This window comes from Spermophilus citellus (genome assembly GCF_964194105.1).
Source record: "Spermophilus citellus genome assembly, chromosome: 8".
NCBI classification, from domain to species: domain Eukaryota; kingdom Metazoa; phylum Chordata; class Mammalia; order Rodentia; family Sciuridae; genus Spermophilus; species Spermophilus citellus.
This window is the reverse complement of record NC_138189.1, coordinates 123,431,791-123,450,097: the sequence shown is the minus strand read 5'-3', so window position 1 is coordinate 123,450,097 and position 18,307 is coordinate 123,431,791. Positions and strand designations below refer to the sequence as shown.

The window sequence follows — 18,307 nt, the reverse complement described above, 5'->3', positions numbered from 1 at the left end:
TTAAGTATGTCATTTCAAGTTTTTGACTATAAAAGGCTTGTTCCTTAAGTAAGATTTTTAGTCAAGGTCAGGAGCCATTCTTGGTAATTTAGGCAAAAAATATGTCGTTTTTAATGTATTCTTTCTACGCGAAGAGGCTTTCTTCAGAGTGGATTCAAATAATTTTTATTATTCATAAAGAATAATAAAGGATGTTAATTTTGGTTTCTTGCCAATGGAGCTTTCATTTCATACCCTTGGAAAATGTGATATGGCTTGTGTGCTTACCAAGGATGTGGAGCTTTTATGAAGGTTTTATGCCTTTATGCAGTGCAGTTTCAAAGGGCACATGTTCAAAATGCTTTACAGTAAATTAAAGATGACCTTATCACAGACAGTTCTTTTCCAGAGGGTAGACGGCTGTTGAATTTGAAATTAAGACAAGTGAATAATTTTAAGGATATAATGTATTTCATCCTTACTGTTCTTTTTCTTACGACTTTATTTGATTCTTGACTATTGCTAGAAAGCTTAAAAAAGACTTCCTAAGATTCTTCATGTGGGTTTATTTATTTTCCTAGAGCTCTCCATTTTCTTTTTTCTGTTGCTAACTATTGTGTAAAAGAAACAAATCATTTTATTGTGGTGCGAACCCCCTCAAAAATATCATTCAGCATACAGTGATTCTATGTAAATGATTTATGCTATCTTAGCAATGAGTATATTTACCAGGCTGTAAGGCCTTTAACATTCCAAAGTGTTATGCAAAACATTACTTTTATAAAGTAACCTGGTGTTCAGGAGATTTTTAAAAATGGTACTTAGTCTGGGCAATGCTGATTCAATGTTACTTCAAGAATTCTAAGAGCCTGTGATATGTCAACGTGAGAATAATTTTATTGGGTCCAGAACTGTTTTTGTTGAGCAAGATAGTGGTTTACAAAACATTGTTAAAACAAACTCATTTTACATTACAGTAGATAGTAATAGAAGGAAAAAAAATAAAGCAAACTTTCTGGTTAATAACTTACATCTTTAGCAAATTTTCAAATTCACCACACTTTTTACTTTCTACATATCCACTTATTTGTTATAGTATTTGCTATATCAAATATGGCCTTAGTGTGTCTGTTTAAAACTGTGTATTGTTCAAAAACTGGTATAGTATCATGTAAGCCAGAACAGTGGGGTTCCCTCAGTGACCCAAGGACGCAGGAATCTGAATTATAATTCCACTTTTGTCACATATTTTTGTGGTCAGGTATAAAATACAATGTTAAGCTGGGCACATTGGTACATTCCTGTCATCCCAGCAACTTGGGAGGCTGAGGCAGGAGGATTGAAAATTCAAGGCCAAAATTAGTAATTTAGCAAGGCCCTGTCTCAAAACAAAAACAATAAAATTTTTTTTAAAAGGGCTGGGGTGTTGCTCAGGATAAAACACCCTCTAGGTTCAATCCTCTCCCCAAACCTTTATAAGTTGGAATCCACACCTACAAAATCAGAATAAAAATACTGTGGTATAGGATTGTTTTAAAAGGACTTACTGAGGTTTGCCACATGGAGAGCTGAGTGAACAAAATTCTTCTTCCTCATCTTTCTTTTCAACACTTCTATGGCATAAAAGGGTCCTTGTTCTCCTTTTTTGGCTAAGAACCCTTAGACACTAATACTTGTTAACTTGCCCAAAGATAACAGAGCAGTAAATAGTAAAATATGGAATGGAGCCTTCCTTGTCTTTTGGTACTAAATGCAATGTTTTCTAAACTGCACTCAACTAAATTTTGAGTTTTATGGAAAACTTAGAAAGTGGCTATTCACAGGATATTTTGTAACACTTTGATACTATTTAATGGTCAGTACTTTTATTTTTGAATATTTTTTTTTCTATTTGATCAAGAGATGGATAGTATGTTTAGAAAAGATGCCATCGTGATGATAATCCACAAAACTTTATGCTGTTGTCTATCCTCTTTTATATTCATTATGTTCAAAATTAACATACAACTTTACCTATACCTACCTCTGCTGCTTTTGATATCAGGCATGACGTATTCTGGTATCAGTAGTAATAGTAATGTGTTATTGAATGGTTTGTCTGATGACTGTTGGACAAAATAAACATATTTAAAATGCATGTTTTACTTAATTTTGAACAGTACATTTCAATAAATGTGCATTCAAAATAGAATAAAAAGAGCATTTGTAAAATGGACTATAAAGATGATTTTCCAGATTTCTTCTGATAGTGTGGAGATGATGTGCTCATGAAATAGGACTGCAAAGCGAAATGGTCTCCTATTCAAATTTCCAGCTCAGCTCAGGGATTTCACAGAGTGTAAACATCAGGGCAGAGATGAAGCATTTGTTTTCAAAGAAGGAGATAGTTACACTGCCATCATGTTCCCTTCAAATTAATTTACATCTACTTTAGCGGATGGTCGAATAAAACAGAAATATTTAACTATCCAATCAAAAATGTGAACATACTTGTTTAGAGGAATCAATGAGCCATATATGCAGAACATAAACCAAAAGGAACTCTGGAGGCAGAACCAGCTGATTTTCTCTTAGCCCAGAATTGTGTTTCTGTGACTGTGACTTTTAATTTAAAATGATAATAGGCTTAAGATGTGATTAGATTTGAGCATTTGAAAAAGGTTAAAAGGATTTTTCTTTCTAATGTGCTCAGGCTCTAAGTTATAATGGCAATATGCAACATGGATTCTAAGTGCTTTTAGTTCATTTGGTCTAATCTTATTTTTTAATGTAGTTCACCAGCATTTATAGACCACTAATACATTTAGTAGATGGCTTTACAGATTTCTCCTAGTAATGTGAGCAAGCTGACTCAATGAAGATTTTGGCTTTTAGCTATTATCATAATTTCAATATAAATTGCAATATTTTTAACATCCAATTTATTCAATTTAGGCTCCATTTCCTATCCAGAGACCTGGACATTATTTTAAGAGTTAAGTTGGCAATGAACTGAATGCTATATAAGAAAGCAAATTCATCAATGCTTTTCCATCTAGGAAAATAGACACACAATTGAGGCAGATATACCTTGCTGTGACATTTCTTATTTGCTTCAAAGGTCTTTCCTTAAGTAGACAAGATATGAAGCAATGGGAATATAATCTAATTTTTAAAAATGATACATAGATATTGTAGGATATTTGCAAAAGAAATGTAATTATCTATGTTTCCTCCCTAATATTATAACCACCCTTCTTTTTTTTTTGGAAAGGATCTATTTCTTATTAATCTTCTTGTTTGATTTTTGACTTTTTCAATTGAGATGTAATAGTAATATTTATCACTGATTTCATTGAAAGCATTAATTGTTTTGTTACATAACCTTTCTTAGTATCACTTTAAAATTTTTTATTAGTGCGCTAGAGTTACATGTAACAATGGGGTTCATTTAGACACAGTCGTACATGCCTGAGGGATAATTTGCTCAACTTTAGTCCCCAGTGCTTTCTCTTTTATTCCCCACCTTCCTCCTTTATTTTCCTTTCTCTACTCTATACTGGTTTGTCTTCTATTAGTATCATTTTGTAATAGCTACAAAATACTTCCTATGGCAGAAAATGTAGTGTCTTACATATTTCCCTGTTTTCAGAAATTTACGTTGTTTCTAATATTTTTCATGCTACAAACAACACCAAAGTTAATAATCTTTCTATGAAAATTCACTGTTTTTCAGAATATTTTTTGGAGTTAGCATATTTTTTCCAGTTAGCATAAGTTGGCCAAGTGGCTCTCTCACATGTTATAGTTTGCCTAATACCTATAACTTTTAAAGGTAACAATTGCAGATTTTGCAAAAATTGAGAATGGGTTTCATTTAGATCTGTTTAGTTTGAGGCAAGAGTAGGAAACACAAGTGTGACCATTCAGGAGATATCTATAGATTCTTTAGAAACCCAAGGGAGTGAGAAGAGACATTGCACCTATGGGACACTGAAGCCCATGAGAAGAAACTTTAACAGATGGCATTTGAGAAAAAATTTTAGAAGGAAATTTACAAGTGAGGCTGGGGATGTAGTTCAGCGGTGGAGCATCTGCTTAGCATGTGTGAGGTCCTGGGTTCAATCCCAGGGGGAGCAGCGAGAAAAGAAAAAGAAGATTTTTTTTACATGTAAATATGAATATCTTATTATGTTTGCAACACTCATATTCATTCATAGTGCACTGTGGCCTCAGACTAATTTTGTCTTTTTATTCTTTCTCCTTCTTAACTCCCCCACCAAATTTGTTCACTTATGTCATTTATGTGGTAAAATGAAAGCAATTCAACTGAACAGACTCATTTGCAAAGATTAGATAAATGATATTCTCACCCTACCATTCTGGCATAAAAATAAAATGAAGGCTTCTAGGATTTCAGGCTGCATGGAGGAGATAAGTTATACCAATAAACTATTTTCTTATTTGCCTTTTTGAAAAATATTTCATATTAAAAGAAAGAATACATACCTATCCACCATGGAACCAACTTAAAATATTACAATGAGGTGCAATGATCTATTTATATCTTCATTGGAGTGAGGACAGGTTCCATACCAAGATCTTTTCCTTCCTTCACACCACCTGCCTTCTCTCCTACCTTTAATTCCTCTCTCCCCTCTTCCTTTATTGGTTCCCCCTCTTCCCTCTTTCCTTCCCTCCCTTTTAGTCTTTACAGTGTGCCCAGCCCTGCCTTAGTTTCTGAGAATTCAGTGGTAATAGAGGAGGTCTAGATTTCCCTGGAATAAATATTCTTGTGAGGAAGAGAGATGAAGTAAACAAATATGAAATATATACACAAGATGCTCAGATACTGGTAAAGACTCATTTGCAAAGATTAGATAAATGATATTCTCACCCTACCATCCTCTCTTGGGATGACAGTGTATGAGATGGCCGAAAACAAATATTTTCATGTGAAGAGAGTAACTGGGAGAGGCCTGGGCAGGAAGGGTTACATGCAGGAAGTAATGTTCAGAAAATGGATGGCACTTAAAGTTATGGACCAAAGGTAAGCACTTAGAGCAAAAAGGGTTGATATGGGGGAATAGCAAATTTAGAAAGTTTCAAAGAGTTTGTCCATGGTGGAGCAGAAAAATGGGGTAGACATTGGAGGGACATGTGGATTTAATGATGAGAATCAGTTTATTTTTCTTTCTCTCTTTCACATCTATTTCTATGCCTCTGATAGGAGATATTAGAGCAGTTTTGTTTCTAATAGAGATGATCTAATAGAGAAAGGGGGCTACTGAAGGGTCTTGACGGTGTGACTGCAGAAATAATGTCTTCAGGAAATTGCAGAGATGGGGTTGGGGCATTGTTATAGGGATCTTTCTGAGAAGGAGCGTGGCCATCTCATGCACTGTCATCCCAAGAGAGGAACAGCACTGGTAGCTTAATAGTCTTATGGTTGAAAAATAAGGGAGAAATTAGTCTGGTGGCTTCTAATCTCCATGTTATATAAGGTATTCATATAGTATTTTTCTACTTGGCTCCAGCTCCTGAGATAACTCTGCTGTCCCACAGAACTTTCAACATTGGAAGTTTGGAGTAAGTGTTATCACAGACTGTAAAAGCACAAAGAGGGTATTGAAATCATGAAGTTTGGTCAATTTTTAGTCTATTCTATGACCAGAATCATTCAAGAGAACTTAAACAACACTCCTAAGACCACTGCAGTAATTTGGGAGTATCACCAGGGTTGAATCTGAGACTGAGGGTCCTGAAATTAATCTCTACTCTTTCTACATTTCTCTTACTAGATAGTAAATATGTGTTTCTTTGTTACTTTGATAGTTTTGGATATCTTCATACCTGGCCATAAAGTGATGCTTTACTGAGAAACCAGTAAGAAAAATGACATCAAAATAATTATTATGAAAAGGTCTTACCTGAAATAGTATATATACTAACATAACAGAAAATGTTCACAGTCAAGAGCACATGCTGTAGACCCTGCGTTCCATACCACATTCTTGGATCCTCAGGGTTGTAGATGTGGAAATTGTGTTTGAATCTTGGATTTTGTTATAAGCCCTCTGAACTGTATGGTGGGCAACTGCTCTTTGGTTTGCCACTGTGCAACGAGTGTCCAATGTTTCTCCCGTTCTGATAACATGTATGTGGCCCTTTTCAGTATACTTCTGCCCTGACCTATGATGCTGTTCAAGTGATGACCGAAGCTTTCCGCAACCTACGGAAGCAGAGAATCGAGATCTCCCGAAGAGGAAATGCAGGAGACTGTCTGGCAAATCCAGCAGTCCCCTGGGGACAAGGTGTGGAAATAGAAAGGGCCCTCAAACAGGTCAGTCTCTGAAAATGAGAGTTATGATTTTTAACACAGCATTCATTTTTATTTTGCTTTATTCTCATGTTTAATATACAGGCATTATTATTTCCTAACAACACAAAGATAGGTTGAAGACTGAAAGAAATTCTATTAATGAACTTTTCTTCCCTGGAGCCCAGTAAGAATTACCTGTATAGTTTGTATCTTTCAGTGAAGTAAATATATAACTCTGCTTCTTTTCCATTTCCTCATTAGGTTCAGGTTGAAGGTCTCTCAGGAAACATAAAGTTTGACCAGAATGGAAAAAGAATAAACTATACGATTAACATCATGGAGCTCAAAACTAATGGGCCCCGGAAGGTAAATCTTTAGAGATTTAAAGGCAGGTGCCTCTCTGTGAAGAGGTGGGTTAGCTAATTATCATTACACATTTCCAAAAACATCCTGGAGAAGGTTCACACAGAATTTAGTGACTTCTAGAAACATACATATTATTGAATTTTTTTTTTCTGAATCTAATCTGTTCTTTTCTGGTAAGTAATTTTGAAATGTAATTTAAAAACCACTAGCAAGTAAAACTGTTATACTTTTTTTTCAGACTATAGTTAAAATTTTTTTTTAAAAAAGAATTTTTGGAGAGAGAGAGAGAGAGAGAGAGAGAGAGAGAGAGAGAGAGAGAACGAACTGTTACTGAATGTTTAGTATTCAGAAGCCAAAAAATAGTGACTGCAAATATGGATTAACTTCAATTTAACATCTTTCTTTTAACTCTCATGGTTAAAATATCAGTTTGGTATTTATTTATATTTCTGTAAGTCCACGCCAGAACTACTAAGAGAATATGAAAAGTGAATATGAAGAAACAGGCCCATTTTAAGAATTGCATTTTGCTAGTTCCTTGGTAGTTTGATTACATGTACACATTCTTTAATTTAAATGAAGCTCAGTTAATGTGAGTGTAATTTTGGACTTAGACTTGGGATTAAAAATAATTAAATATGTTGGTAACAGAAAGGTCATTTATCCATGCTGTGACCTTTTTCAGATTGGATACTGGAGTGAAGTGGACAAAATGGTTGTTACCCTGACTGAGCTCCCCTCTGGAAATGACACCTCTGGGCTTGAGAATAAGACTGTTGTTGTCACCACAATTTTGGTAATTAGCTGCATTTGCCTATGTTGGACTTTCCTTTTTCTGATGAAAAATATCTTCCAAGGACAGTTGCTGTTTATGTTTTAGGGCAATAACTAATACAGAGCTGCTTTTGCAGTGTTATGATCGTTTATTGCATTTTTCTTTGTCAAAAGAACAACATAAACCCTTGCAGAACCATTCACACTGTTCTGTGTTCCATTCAAGACTGAAATAGTCTGACAGATAGTTCATACTCTATTGCACACCCAAACAACGGGGCAAAGACTAAGAGGGTCGTCATATTTCCTCAGATGTTTTGCCTTGCCATTCCCACCTAACTCTGGGTAAACTCTGTATTCCATTTGTTAAATGAATTAATAATGTTTTTGGCTTCTTTTTTCATAATAAATGATGAAATTCTTAAAAACAAGGATGATATCCATTCTTTTTACCCTTAATTTGTACACAGTGGTTGGTTCATGCACAGTATAAAATAAATGCATATTTAATAAATGAGGCAAAATTGAATTGAATCTTGAATGATCTGGGTTCTGAATAGATGAAAGGGAAATGTGGATCATGATGACAAGCTATTGGTGAAGTTGAGAAAATGGAGTTCATTATAGAACATGATTTTGTGACAAACATTTTTGTTTTATTTCACTTTAGCACGGATGTAATAGGTTTGTGGGATTCCTTATCCCAGTAATAAGAGATGCAAATATAGAAAGGCTAATAAGATATTTGAGTAAAAACCTCAGTAGAAGCTTGGAAGTCTCTTACTCAGTAAAGGTGAGTTAGACATTTGAGGATTCTCACCTTCATCATGTCATTAAGAAGAGCTATTGCATTGAGACCTCAAATATCCTTGGTGACTCTTCCATTGAAGAACATTAGATGATGCAGAATCATTTTTCCATGCTTCCTCTGAAGTTCGGAGCAGGGAGCTACTCTCCAGCTATCCTTGCGCCATCATCTTAGGATTTTATATCTCATAGCAGAAGTGAGAGCTGAAACCTGAAGCGTAGAATCAGCATGTTACCATGGTTGTGAGTCTTTGAGTCTGTGTATCGAAGGATACACAGATGGATCTGATTTCCATATGAGAACTCCTTGGGGCAGCAAGGACACAAGACTTTGAGTGGATGCTGTTCTTGTGGTCAGTGCAAATTTAGCCAAGAGCAAGAGTGTGGTAGACCAAAGTTGAATAATATAGATGTTGAGCTGCATTTTCCTCTGTCAGCTCCAGGTATTATAAACAGAAGGGGATATGCTATCATTTTGTGATTTCGAGTACTTTGTTAATTCTGATATGGTTAGGTAAAAGATTTTTTCACTTTCTCCCTCCCTCCTTCCCTTTTTTCCTTCCTTTGCCTTCATGCGCTTTCTTTTTCTGGTACCAAGGATTGTATCCATGGTTGCTCTACTGCTCTACCACTGAGTTACATCCCTGTCCTTTTTTTTTTTTTTTTTTTTTTTTTTTGAGACAGGGTCTCATTAAGTTACTGAGGCTGGCTTCTACCTTGTGATCTTCTTGCTTCAGCCTCCCATCACGAGTTCCTGAAATTATAGGCATGTGCCATGGGTACAAGTAATCTTAATGAAATATAATGACAGGTATTTGAGGACCTTTGTTCCAGAAACATTATGATTCTCTTTTCCCCGCTAATGTTGTACACCATCTATGTTCTACATTATCTTTGGCAAACAGGTTATTACTAAACATGAAAGTCTGGTTCAAAGAGAGTACATTATTAACTTAGCCATTTTAATCAGCTAAAGTGTGGTCTTTCTATATAGGAATCTCCGTATGTTATGATGAAGAAAAATCATGAAATGCTTGAAGGCAATGAACGCTATGAGGGTTATTGTGTCGACTTGGCTGCAGAAATTGCAAAACATTGTGGGTTCAAGTACAAGTTGACCATTGTTGGGGATGGCAAGTATGGGGCCAGGGATGCAGACACGAAAATTTGGAATGGGATGGTTGGAGAACTTGTATATGGGGTAAGTATGGCTCTCCTTATAAACCTATTTAATTTGAACTGTTGTGACGGAATGGCCTCCCCTCCCTTCCAAGTGTCTGTATCTGAGATTGCTGGTGTCCCACATTACTCTAGAGATATGATCTTATTTCCTTGTGGACATGTGAATGATTGAGACTGAATCCAGAAGTAAACATGCAGATAGCTGCTGTAGGCATGCCATCTGTCTTGAAGTGTATGGGCCATATGTATTATAAAGGTTGCAAAGACATAGATACAGTATAGATGTATAATTATGGTCAAGACAGATAGGTATCCTATTTATTTATGGAGAGGGAAGATGTTTGGCCAACAAATTGCTTTCCTGTTTATTCTGTACTGGCATTTTCCTGGGAAATAATTGTTGCCATTTTTTCTGATTCCTTTCCTTCCCCTTGCATCCAATCATGTAACCATGATTTGTTTTTGACTGTAATTCCAGTTCCTCCTCTCCTTTGTTTCCCTTACAGAAAGCGGATATTGCAATTGCTCCATTAACTATTACCCTTGTGAGAGAAGAGGTGATTGACTTCTCAAAGCCCTTCATGAGCCTGGGGATATCTATCATGATCAAGAAGCCTCAGAAGTCCAAACCAGGAGTGTTTTCATTTCTTGATCCTTTAGCCTATGAGATCTGGATGTGCATTGTTTTTGCCTACATTGGGGTCAGTGTAGTTTTATTCCTGGTCAGCAGATTTAGCCCCTACGAGTGGCACACTGAGGAATTTGAAGATGGAAGAGAAACACAAACTAGTGAATCAACTAATGAATTTGGGATTTTTAATAGTCTCTGGTTTTCCTTGGGTGCCTTTATGCAGCAAGGATGCGATATTTCGCCAAGGTTGGTTACTCACCTGCTTCAACTTTGTGCATTTTAGGTCTCCAGTGCATATTCATGGTGTTTATGAATTCACTCTAAAGAAGTTACCAGCTGCCGACTGCTTGTCCAAGCAAATTAAGACTTTGAAGGACAAACTTTGACCATCGGCGTAAGCCTGTGAAATATTTGAACAATGTTCTTTGAATGTTGATCATGTATTTCCCTGGTGAAATTATACACACCATGGAGAGGCTATAAAATGCATAAGGTTTCTATCATTCCATGCCTTCTTGGAGGGGTACCGTGTTTTTGCTGCATATTCTCATTTTACAGTCATCTGTGTGTTGATTCACAGACCTGTATATGGGAAAATGGGCAATTTAATTTATTAACAACAACAACAACAACAAAAAAAAAAACTTGTTGGAAAAAAATTTGTTCACACACATCCCATTTCTTTTATTTTCCTAACATTGGCTCATGGAAATGCTGTAAAAAAGACATTATGCAAGTTTTCTTTTTCTTTCTTTCTTTTTTTTTTTTTTTTTGAGGTTTGCTGGCTGGATTAAAAAGATGATAACAGTTTCTGAGTATCTGGAAATACATAGAATACGTAGAGAGGATTAATTATTCACTACAAAGCTTGTGTCATGTTGAATGGTAGTACACACACACCATGCAATAAACTCATTCTCTAGTATCATTAGGATGTGTTAATCCCTATACTGGAATGCCTAATTATAGTAAATCTGTCACAAAGCATCGATTACTTTTACCTTATATATGTGAGTGAGAATGATAACCATATGTAGCTCTTCAGAGGAATAAATCATGTTTTCTCTAGTGTGTGAACTTTAGCATTGAAAGCCAAATGGCTCACAGTCTACTGGAACATTTTTTTTCAGGCTGAATTACCCTTCTTTGATTCTAAGGGATGCTTTATGTAGTGAAGGAGGTGAATTTTCTGATATTAATTCATTCATTAAGTTGTTGTATTTTGAGCACTTTCCTAAATTATCAGTCATTAATTTCAAAAACTATATGAAAAGCTCAAAACTATATACCTTTTATGATTTTTTCAGCATGTTCCACAACACAAGGTAAGGAAAATATGCCATGTGGGCAGAAATTATCAATGATTTACTTCTCTGATAAGAATTCTGGTGGTAGTGATTTTTTTAAAAAAATAGGATTTGTTTACAAATATATATCTAAAAAAGCTTAGGTCCATCATATTCCTGGGGCTTTTCTGCCAAACTGCGTAAAATTAGAAATAATGCCAATGATATTTGCATGGTGTGACATGTATACATGTGGAGGGACTGTATGTATATCTTTAGTATATGTTTCATCTCTAGCAGAACATAGAAGATTCACAGCTTCATCTCTATATTTAGTTTATCTGATTGAAGTTAAAGGTACAAAGAGAAGATCCTAATATTGAGGGAAAGGGGATCATATTGAGGTCTCAGGGAACATTCTGGTCCATAAAATAATAAATGACTTACCTTTGATAAGAAGGCCACTGAAATATGTTACCCTGATTTGAGATGTAAGGCAATTATCCTAAAGTGATATAAATTATGCTCTGTATTTTGGTTGTGTAGGAGAAGTACATGGGGGGCATCATGAAGTAGGATGCATTGTCTGAGTTCTCATGAATGGGTCTTCAGTTCTGTTTGCCCTGCTCACCATCAATCATGTCATGTGTCCTGAGCTTGTAGGAATAGAAACCCTATTTGCATATAGTGACTGGGGTACAAGACACATTTAACAGTGTTTGACATTGCAGGGTCCTCCACTACATATAGATGACTTCTCGTTTTTATTATGCCTGCTTCCAAAATAGGTTTTTTTTTCTGATTTTTAAATTTCATTCATAAATTATGACTCATACAATTTCACACAGAGAAATTTCACAGGGAAATCTTTATTTCTTAGTAAGACACACAGATTTAGCTATCATGCTTTTTTTCAATTTTCATGATTTATTTTTCATCAATCGTGAAATATATGTGTATATATATTTATTTGCATATAAATATATATGCAAGATTTATTTTATTAAAAATTTAAAATTTGAGGCTAGGGATGTGATCAGTAGTACATTGCTTGCTGGGCATGCATAAAATTCTGGGTTCTATCCCCAGTATTACAATAAATAAATAAATAGATAGATATTTTAAAAGTACCTATCTTTATTTTTATGTTCTATAGACATTAAAAAGTGAGCATAATATAGTGTTGAAAAATTTAATGATTTTTTAAAAAAGAAGCAAACTATCATGCTTTAGAATTCAATGATGACTACTCTAGGTCAGAAGAGTAGAGTGGATGACTGACTGTCTTTAGAAAAAGCTTGAAATGCACAGGTGATTCTAAGAAATGCTCTTTAAATATTTTTTTTAAAAATTATCATTCCTTTCCAATTAAAATATGATTTGGAACTATGTTATTAATGTCTGTATAACACATTTAAGTTGTAATCTAGAATGATTGATTAGACTTATTGCTTTGGTCATTGGCCAGAAATTAACTTTACAATATCTTCACTATAAGATACAATTTTCCAAAGAATATAGTTTCTAAAAATGAAAACTATTTTTTTTCTGATTACTTTGGGTCTTCCTCCCAATGTTTCTAAAGTATTTAAATAAATATAAAAATATGTTATTTTAAAAACGATTATTTAATAGAAATTAAAAGAAAATATAGTATATGTATATTTGTTTGCTTCTTTAGTACATATGCTGAGAAGTAAATGTTTTGTTTTTAATTATAGAAATCATTTTTGTCTATTTAGAAACATTCATTTATACCTTTAAAACCTTTGAAAGTAAATAACAAATTACTTAAGTATTTTTCACTTCTGAATGACTTGTAAGTCCAATAATATTTTGAGCTTATACATTTTAAATCAATTGAAATATTTAATCTTATTGAATCTGTTTTAAACACTGAAATAGAAATCAACTGGTGATATTTACTTTTTCAAAGGAAAAAATGATTTATAAAAATTATTCCTAAACATTTAATTTAGCATTTGGTGGGTACGGAGGGTAGTCAAAACCAATTAGCCAGTGATCAGCTTTTCTTTGAAGGGATTAAGTTTTCAGGCACTGAATCTGCCACCTTTAATACAGGCTACCTGTTGTGTAGTTTATTCCTCTCATGTCATAGGGTAAATAGTGAACACTCTGAGAGTAGTTGTGTCTGCCTGAAGAATTTTCCAATGATAAGTCTTAATATCCTTTTCATAAGTGAGAATGATGTAACTTTTTATATGCTATCATATTTGTTTAATTCTTTGCATCTCATAGAGATTTTGTAGTAAAGGCACTTATGTTATTTTTGTTTTCCATTGCTATTTCTCTCTCATTTTAATCAACAGGAGTTTTCATCTAAAAAACAAAGGCAGGGACAAACTAATTTGAAGAGAAAGTTTTGGGTTCTTTTTTTTTTTTTCACTGAATGGTGTATTCTACCAATATAACCCAACAATTTGATATAGTATCTGTTTTACTAAGGGATGCATTTTTAAATATTGATTGATGAGAACCTTAAGGCCATAAAGTGCCAAATATTTGTGACTACATTTTTAGAATTGTATCCTCTTCACTCTAGCAAGTCTGATAGACTTCACGCTCATAATTTTGACAAAGCATAGTTACCGGAGAACAGGAAAAATATTTAGTTTATTGGTTTGTTAATATTCCTCTAATTCTTTAATTATGTGTAGAATACCATATCATCATATAGTAAAATAATATGTTGGATTTCTTTTTATGCATCGACATATTTATCTAGTTCAAATTTTAAAGTAAATTAATGGGAATCTATTAAGCTTTTAAAAAGTATTGTATGTAAGAATTCATAGTCATAGAAATATTGCTATTTTGTTATATTTCACACTGGGAGTTTATTTGACAAACTTTTAAACATCTAATTTTTTTTTCTTTTAGTTTCCTTTTTTCTTAAGCAGGAGACAGACAGGAACAGGGCAGTGTATACCGTGAAGGCATCTGATTTTTATTCTTTGAGAATTATGTTTTGTGTCATATCTTTGTTTATGGTATTATTTTTTTCCATTTTCTCTTTTATGCTGTATAAAATACCTATATTTTTGCATACATAAAACATAATTAAATTTTGGGCCTTTTTGAGGGATTGGAACATCACTGGTGCATTCAAGGGAGGGATTTTTTCATAGTTTAATGTGACATCCATGGTGCATACTCTCATTTTTAAAAATAATTCAGTTTTGTTTGTAAACATTGTTATGAGTTTTGCTGATCTTCTAAGATTCTCTTCTTAATGTTTACTTATGTCATGAGTATATAAAGAACTATGATATTTAATGAATTGTTTGTACCTTTCTTAAAATTGCTTCATTATGGAATTTCATACCATAAACTATTTGGGCATTATAACTTTGAGAATCCCAGGATTTTCAAGTTTTGTCCTCTGGGTATGTTATCAGATTTAGTCAGTCTATATTCCTTGTCCAAAATATTTAGAAATTTTTAAATTCAGTAACTAGTAGAAATATGGAAAAGTATAAAATGAAATATTCCTGTATAATTCAATATTTGCATATTACTGCTAACTTGTTTTTTTTTAATTAGGTCATTCATTTCACTTTACAAATCCATTTCATACTTGTTATTAGATCCCTCTCTGGGCGCATTGTTGGAGGTGTGTGGTGGTTCTTTACCCTGATCATAATCTCCTCCTACACGGCTAACTTAGCTGCCTTCCTGACTGTAGAGAGGATGGTGTCTCCCATCGAAAGTGCTGAGGATCTTTCTAAGCAAACAGAAATTGCTTATGGAACATTAGACTCTGGCTCCACTAAAGAGTTTTTCAGGGTAAGAGACACTGCTTTGTGGCTTCTGATTTTGTACCTAAAATTTAACCTCTTTAAATTTTGTCACCTCCTCCCAACTGCCGTGATCTATGCCAAGGTGCTATGTGAATAATAACCCTGTTGTCATTCTGTGTTTGCTCTTGAATTTATCTGTATCTCTGACCCTTCCCTATCCCTTTCCTAGCTTTGTTTCTTTGTTGATTCTTAACCCCTTTGGAGAACCACAATGTTGCAATGAAATTTTAATGTTTTATAAAAATTAATTGTCCTTTTGGAACAAAACTGAAGCAAAATATAGTTTAGATGGTTAATGTGTTTTAAACAAGGATATCCTTTTATGTTTCATTTTACATAAATGAATCTCTCTTGCATAGTTTATATTTGAAAGACCCACGTTGAAACCAAATATGCTAATTCTGTGTCAGAAAACAGATTATGTTATTAAGTGAATATTCTGAATTTTCCATGCAACCGCTTCATGGAGAGGCTAACAAAGGCCCTCTACTTTTAAAATAGGTCACACAATCATAATGTGTCTATTAGATGTAGGTTAATATTTTTCTTCCAGTTAGTGGTCCTGTGTTTATAGGAAAAGACCAGGGCTTCATGCTAGCATAATTTTCTTTCATTTTACTATTATTTACATAAAAGAACTCATCCTCTTGAAATGCTTAAATACAGATGATTAATTTCTGTCTCAGACGAATGTATATGATGTGTGATGATCTCTGATAATCCACAAGCATCTTTGAATGTACCTGAGTTGTTGTGAGATCATGGCCAATTTATTTCATAATTAGGATTGGGACCCTCAGTTGGCCAAATGCTGAAGCAGCAGATTGTAATTTGCAGGCTATCTCCTCCTGAATTATTCCTGGTGTCTTTTCCAAATAACTTCAGCTGGGCTGAAGATACATAAGATGGAAGGAAAAGTGCGGGGGCAAAACCACAGATAATGACAGAAAGTTAGAAATTGGGTTCAGGAAGAGTGTAAGACCTTAGTACTTTCTTATGTACCTCAATTTAAGTGGAGAAGTATGATCTACCAGAAGATTTTTTGGATTCAATGAGGATCTAAGTATGAATATGGTAATACAAATTTGCTACTAATGACAGTCTATGATCACTTCTGGACCTACATGTTAGGATTGGGGTGCGGCTCAACTGTAGAGTGCTTGCCTAACATGTATGAAGTCCTGAGTTCAATCCCAGTCCCCATGCCCAAATCTTCAAAGACAAATAGCTGCAATGATATTGGACCTACATGCAATATAGGTATGCATACTTTCAATATAACATAGTGCTCTAATTTCATCGTAACAATAGATTTATTAAAATAAATTAGAATACTGAATCTTTCTTCATTAGAAATATATGTCATACACAACATGATTTGCTTTTATCTTACCTGGAAAAATAAGATACTCTTTGAGGTAAATGAGATCTGTGAATGATACAGGAACCTGACCTGGTTTACTGAGTGGTACTTTTGTTGAGAAAATTATGTATATTGTTTGTAGATGCTCTCTTGCATTTCAGTAGGCATCTGTTGAGAGAGGTACTTATCACCTTGTGTGGAAACAATGGTACCGACTACTTTTAACCACTATCCATCCTCATTACAGAGCTTTTCAGTGTATCTTAACTCAGTCCATCAGAGAAACATGCCTTAATCAGTAAGATGCCAGGATTTCATGCTCCATGTTCTCAAATTCTCTAGTAGACAAGAAGAGAACGCTAGAGAATTCTGAACAAAGAAATTTGCTACTATTCTGTTTCAGCACACGAATCCTTGGAGACTGAATTTGCAATAGGCAGTTGTGGAATTTTCATAAGGTCATAGTGTTTACCTTTCCTACAGTAATAGAGAAATCATGGGGGATATTTAGGAAAACTGACTACTTCTATTGACATAGGTTCCCAAAGCAGTTTCCTACACTTCATTGCTTTGAAGCCTTACAATATTTCTGTCTGAAAGTTGCTATGATTTGGATGGTTTAAGTTGCCCCCAAAAGATTCATGTGCTAGAAGTTTGATCCACAGTCTGAAGATGTTGAAAGGTAGGAGAACCTTTAAGGGCAGGACCTAGCAGAAGATGATTAGGTCATTTGTGGCACAGTCTTTGGAAGGAATAATGTGTATCTCATGGGATTCTGGTTAGTTCTTGTGATAGTGGATTGTTATAATGTGAAGCTATCCCATGCACTTGGTCTCTTTTGCATGTGACCATTTTTATTCCCTTCTCACCACTATGTTGGATCACAGCTAAGTAGGCTGTCCCCAGAGACCAGACAGATGGTGCTTCTCTGTCTTGGACTTTCAACTTCCAAAACTCTGAACTTATTAACAATTTTGTTCAAAATAAAAATCCAACCTCAGGTAACTTGTGATAGCAACAGAAAACAGGGTGATGATTTTTGTTGGAATTTGATGCATTTTTAAACTGAAGCTAATTTGAGGGACTTGGTAAATTCAGGCAGCTAGTAAATATGCTGAGATATTTTACTACTAACCTGAATTCTATACTTGCACTCTTTTTCCTTGTAAAGCAAGATATCTGAATTTATTTCACTACTCCTTTGGTCTGTTCTTGGTCACACCATGCTTACTTATGTAATACTAGAGTGTCAGTAATGACTGAAATACAAGCAGGTCCCCACAGTTCCTCTCATCATAGCTCCAAAATAACTGGTGATAAAATGACCTAGGCTAAGTCTCAGTACATATAACATTATAGCCAGCTTCTTCTTATTTAAAGAAAGAAGAATGTGAGCTCAAAAATACTCATAAGCTACATTATTTATTGTGTTTGTGTCAATAAGCAAAAGTTATATAGCAGCACATAATTACAAAATGGAATAAGGCTTCATCATATTATTTTGTTGAAATAAATGACATGGTTGAGATTTGAAAAAATATGTATACAAAAGACTTATTTCTCTAAGGGGGATTAAATAAAAAAGTGTTCATAGTTTGTAAATAACTTTGAACAACTTTTCTTTCTATATTAAATATTTCATATTTGGGTGTTATGATGATAATATAAAAATCTTATTTTTGTTTCTGACACCCCAAATATTGATTGTGGTACTGTGGTTTTCTGGCAGCATCCATCAATGTTTCCTTTTGAGCACATACTTTCTATTCACCGACTGTTATGTACAGTGTATAAACA

At 34.3% G+C, this 18,307-nt stretch overlaps 1 protein-coding gene across 2 annotated transcripts in view; it reads left to right on the top strand.

Annotated features, from left to right (window-relative positions):
* Positions 1 to 18,307, top strand: part of GRIA2 (glutamate ionotropic receptor AMPA type subunit 2) — a gene marked incomplete at both ends in the record, with an annotated part of 140,487 nt that overhangs the window by 105,017 nt on the left and 17,163 nt on the right. For both annotated transcript variants that reach the window (XM_081304515.1, XM_081304516.1), the window contains 6 exons: positions 6,134 to 6,301; positions 6,542 to 6,646; positions 7,332 to 7,442; positions 9,222 to 9,428; positions 9,916 to 10,286; positions 14,935 to 15,133. In XM_081304515.1, coding sequence (XP_081160641.1) covers positions 6,134 to 6,301; positions 6,542 to 6,646; positions 7,332 to 7,442; positions 9,222 to 9,428; positions 9,916 to 10,286; positions 14,935 to 15,133 — 1,161 coding nt within the window. The remainder of the gene's footprint in view (positions 1 to 6,133; positions 6,302 to 6,541; positions 6,647 to 7,331; positions 7,443 to 9,221; positions 9,429 to 9,915; positions 10,287 to 14,934; positions 15,134 to 18,307) is intronic.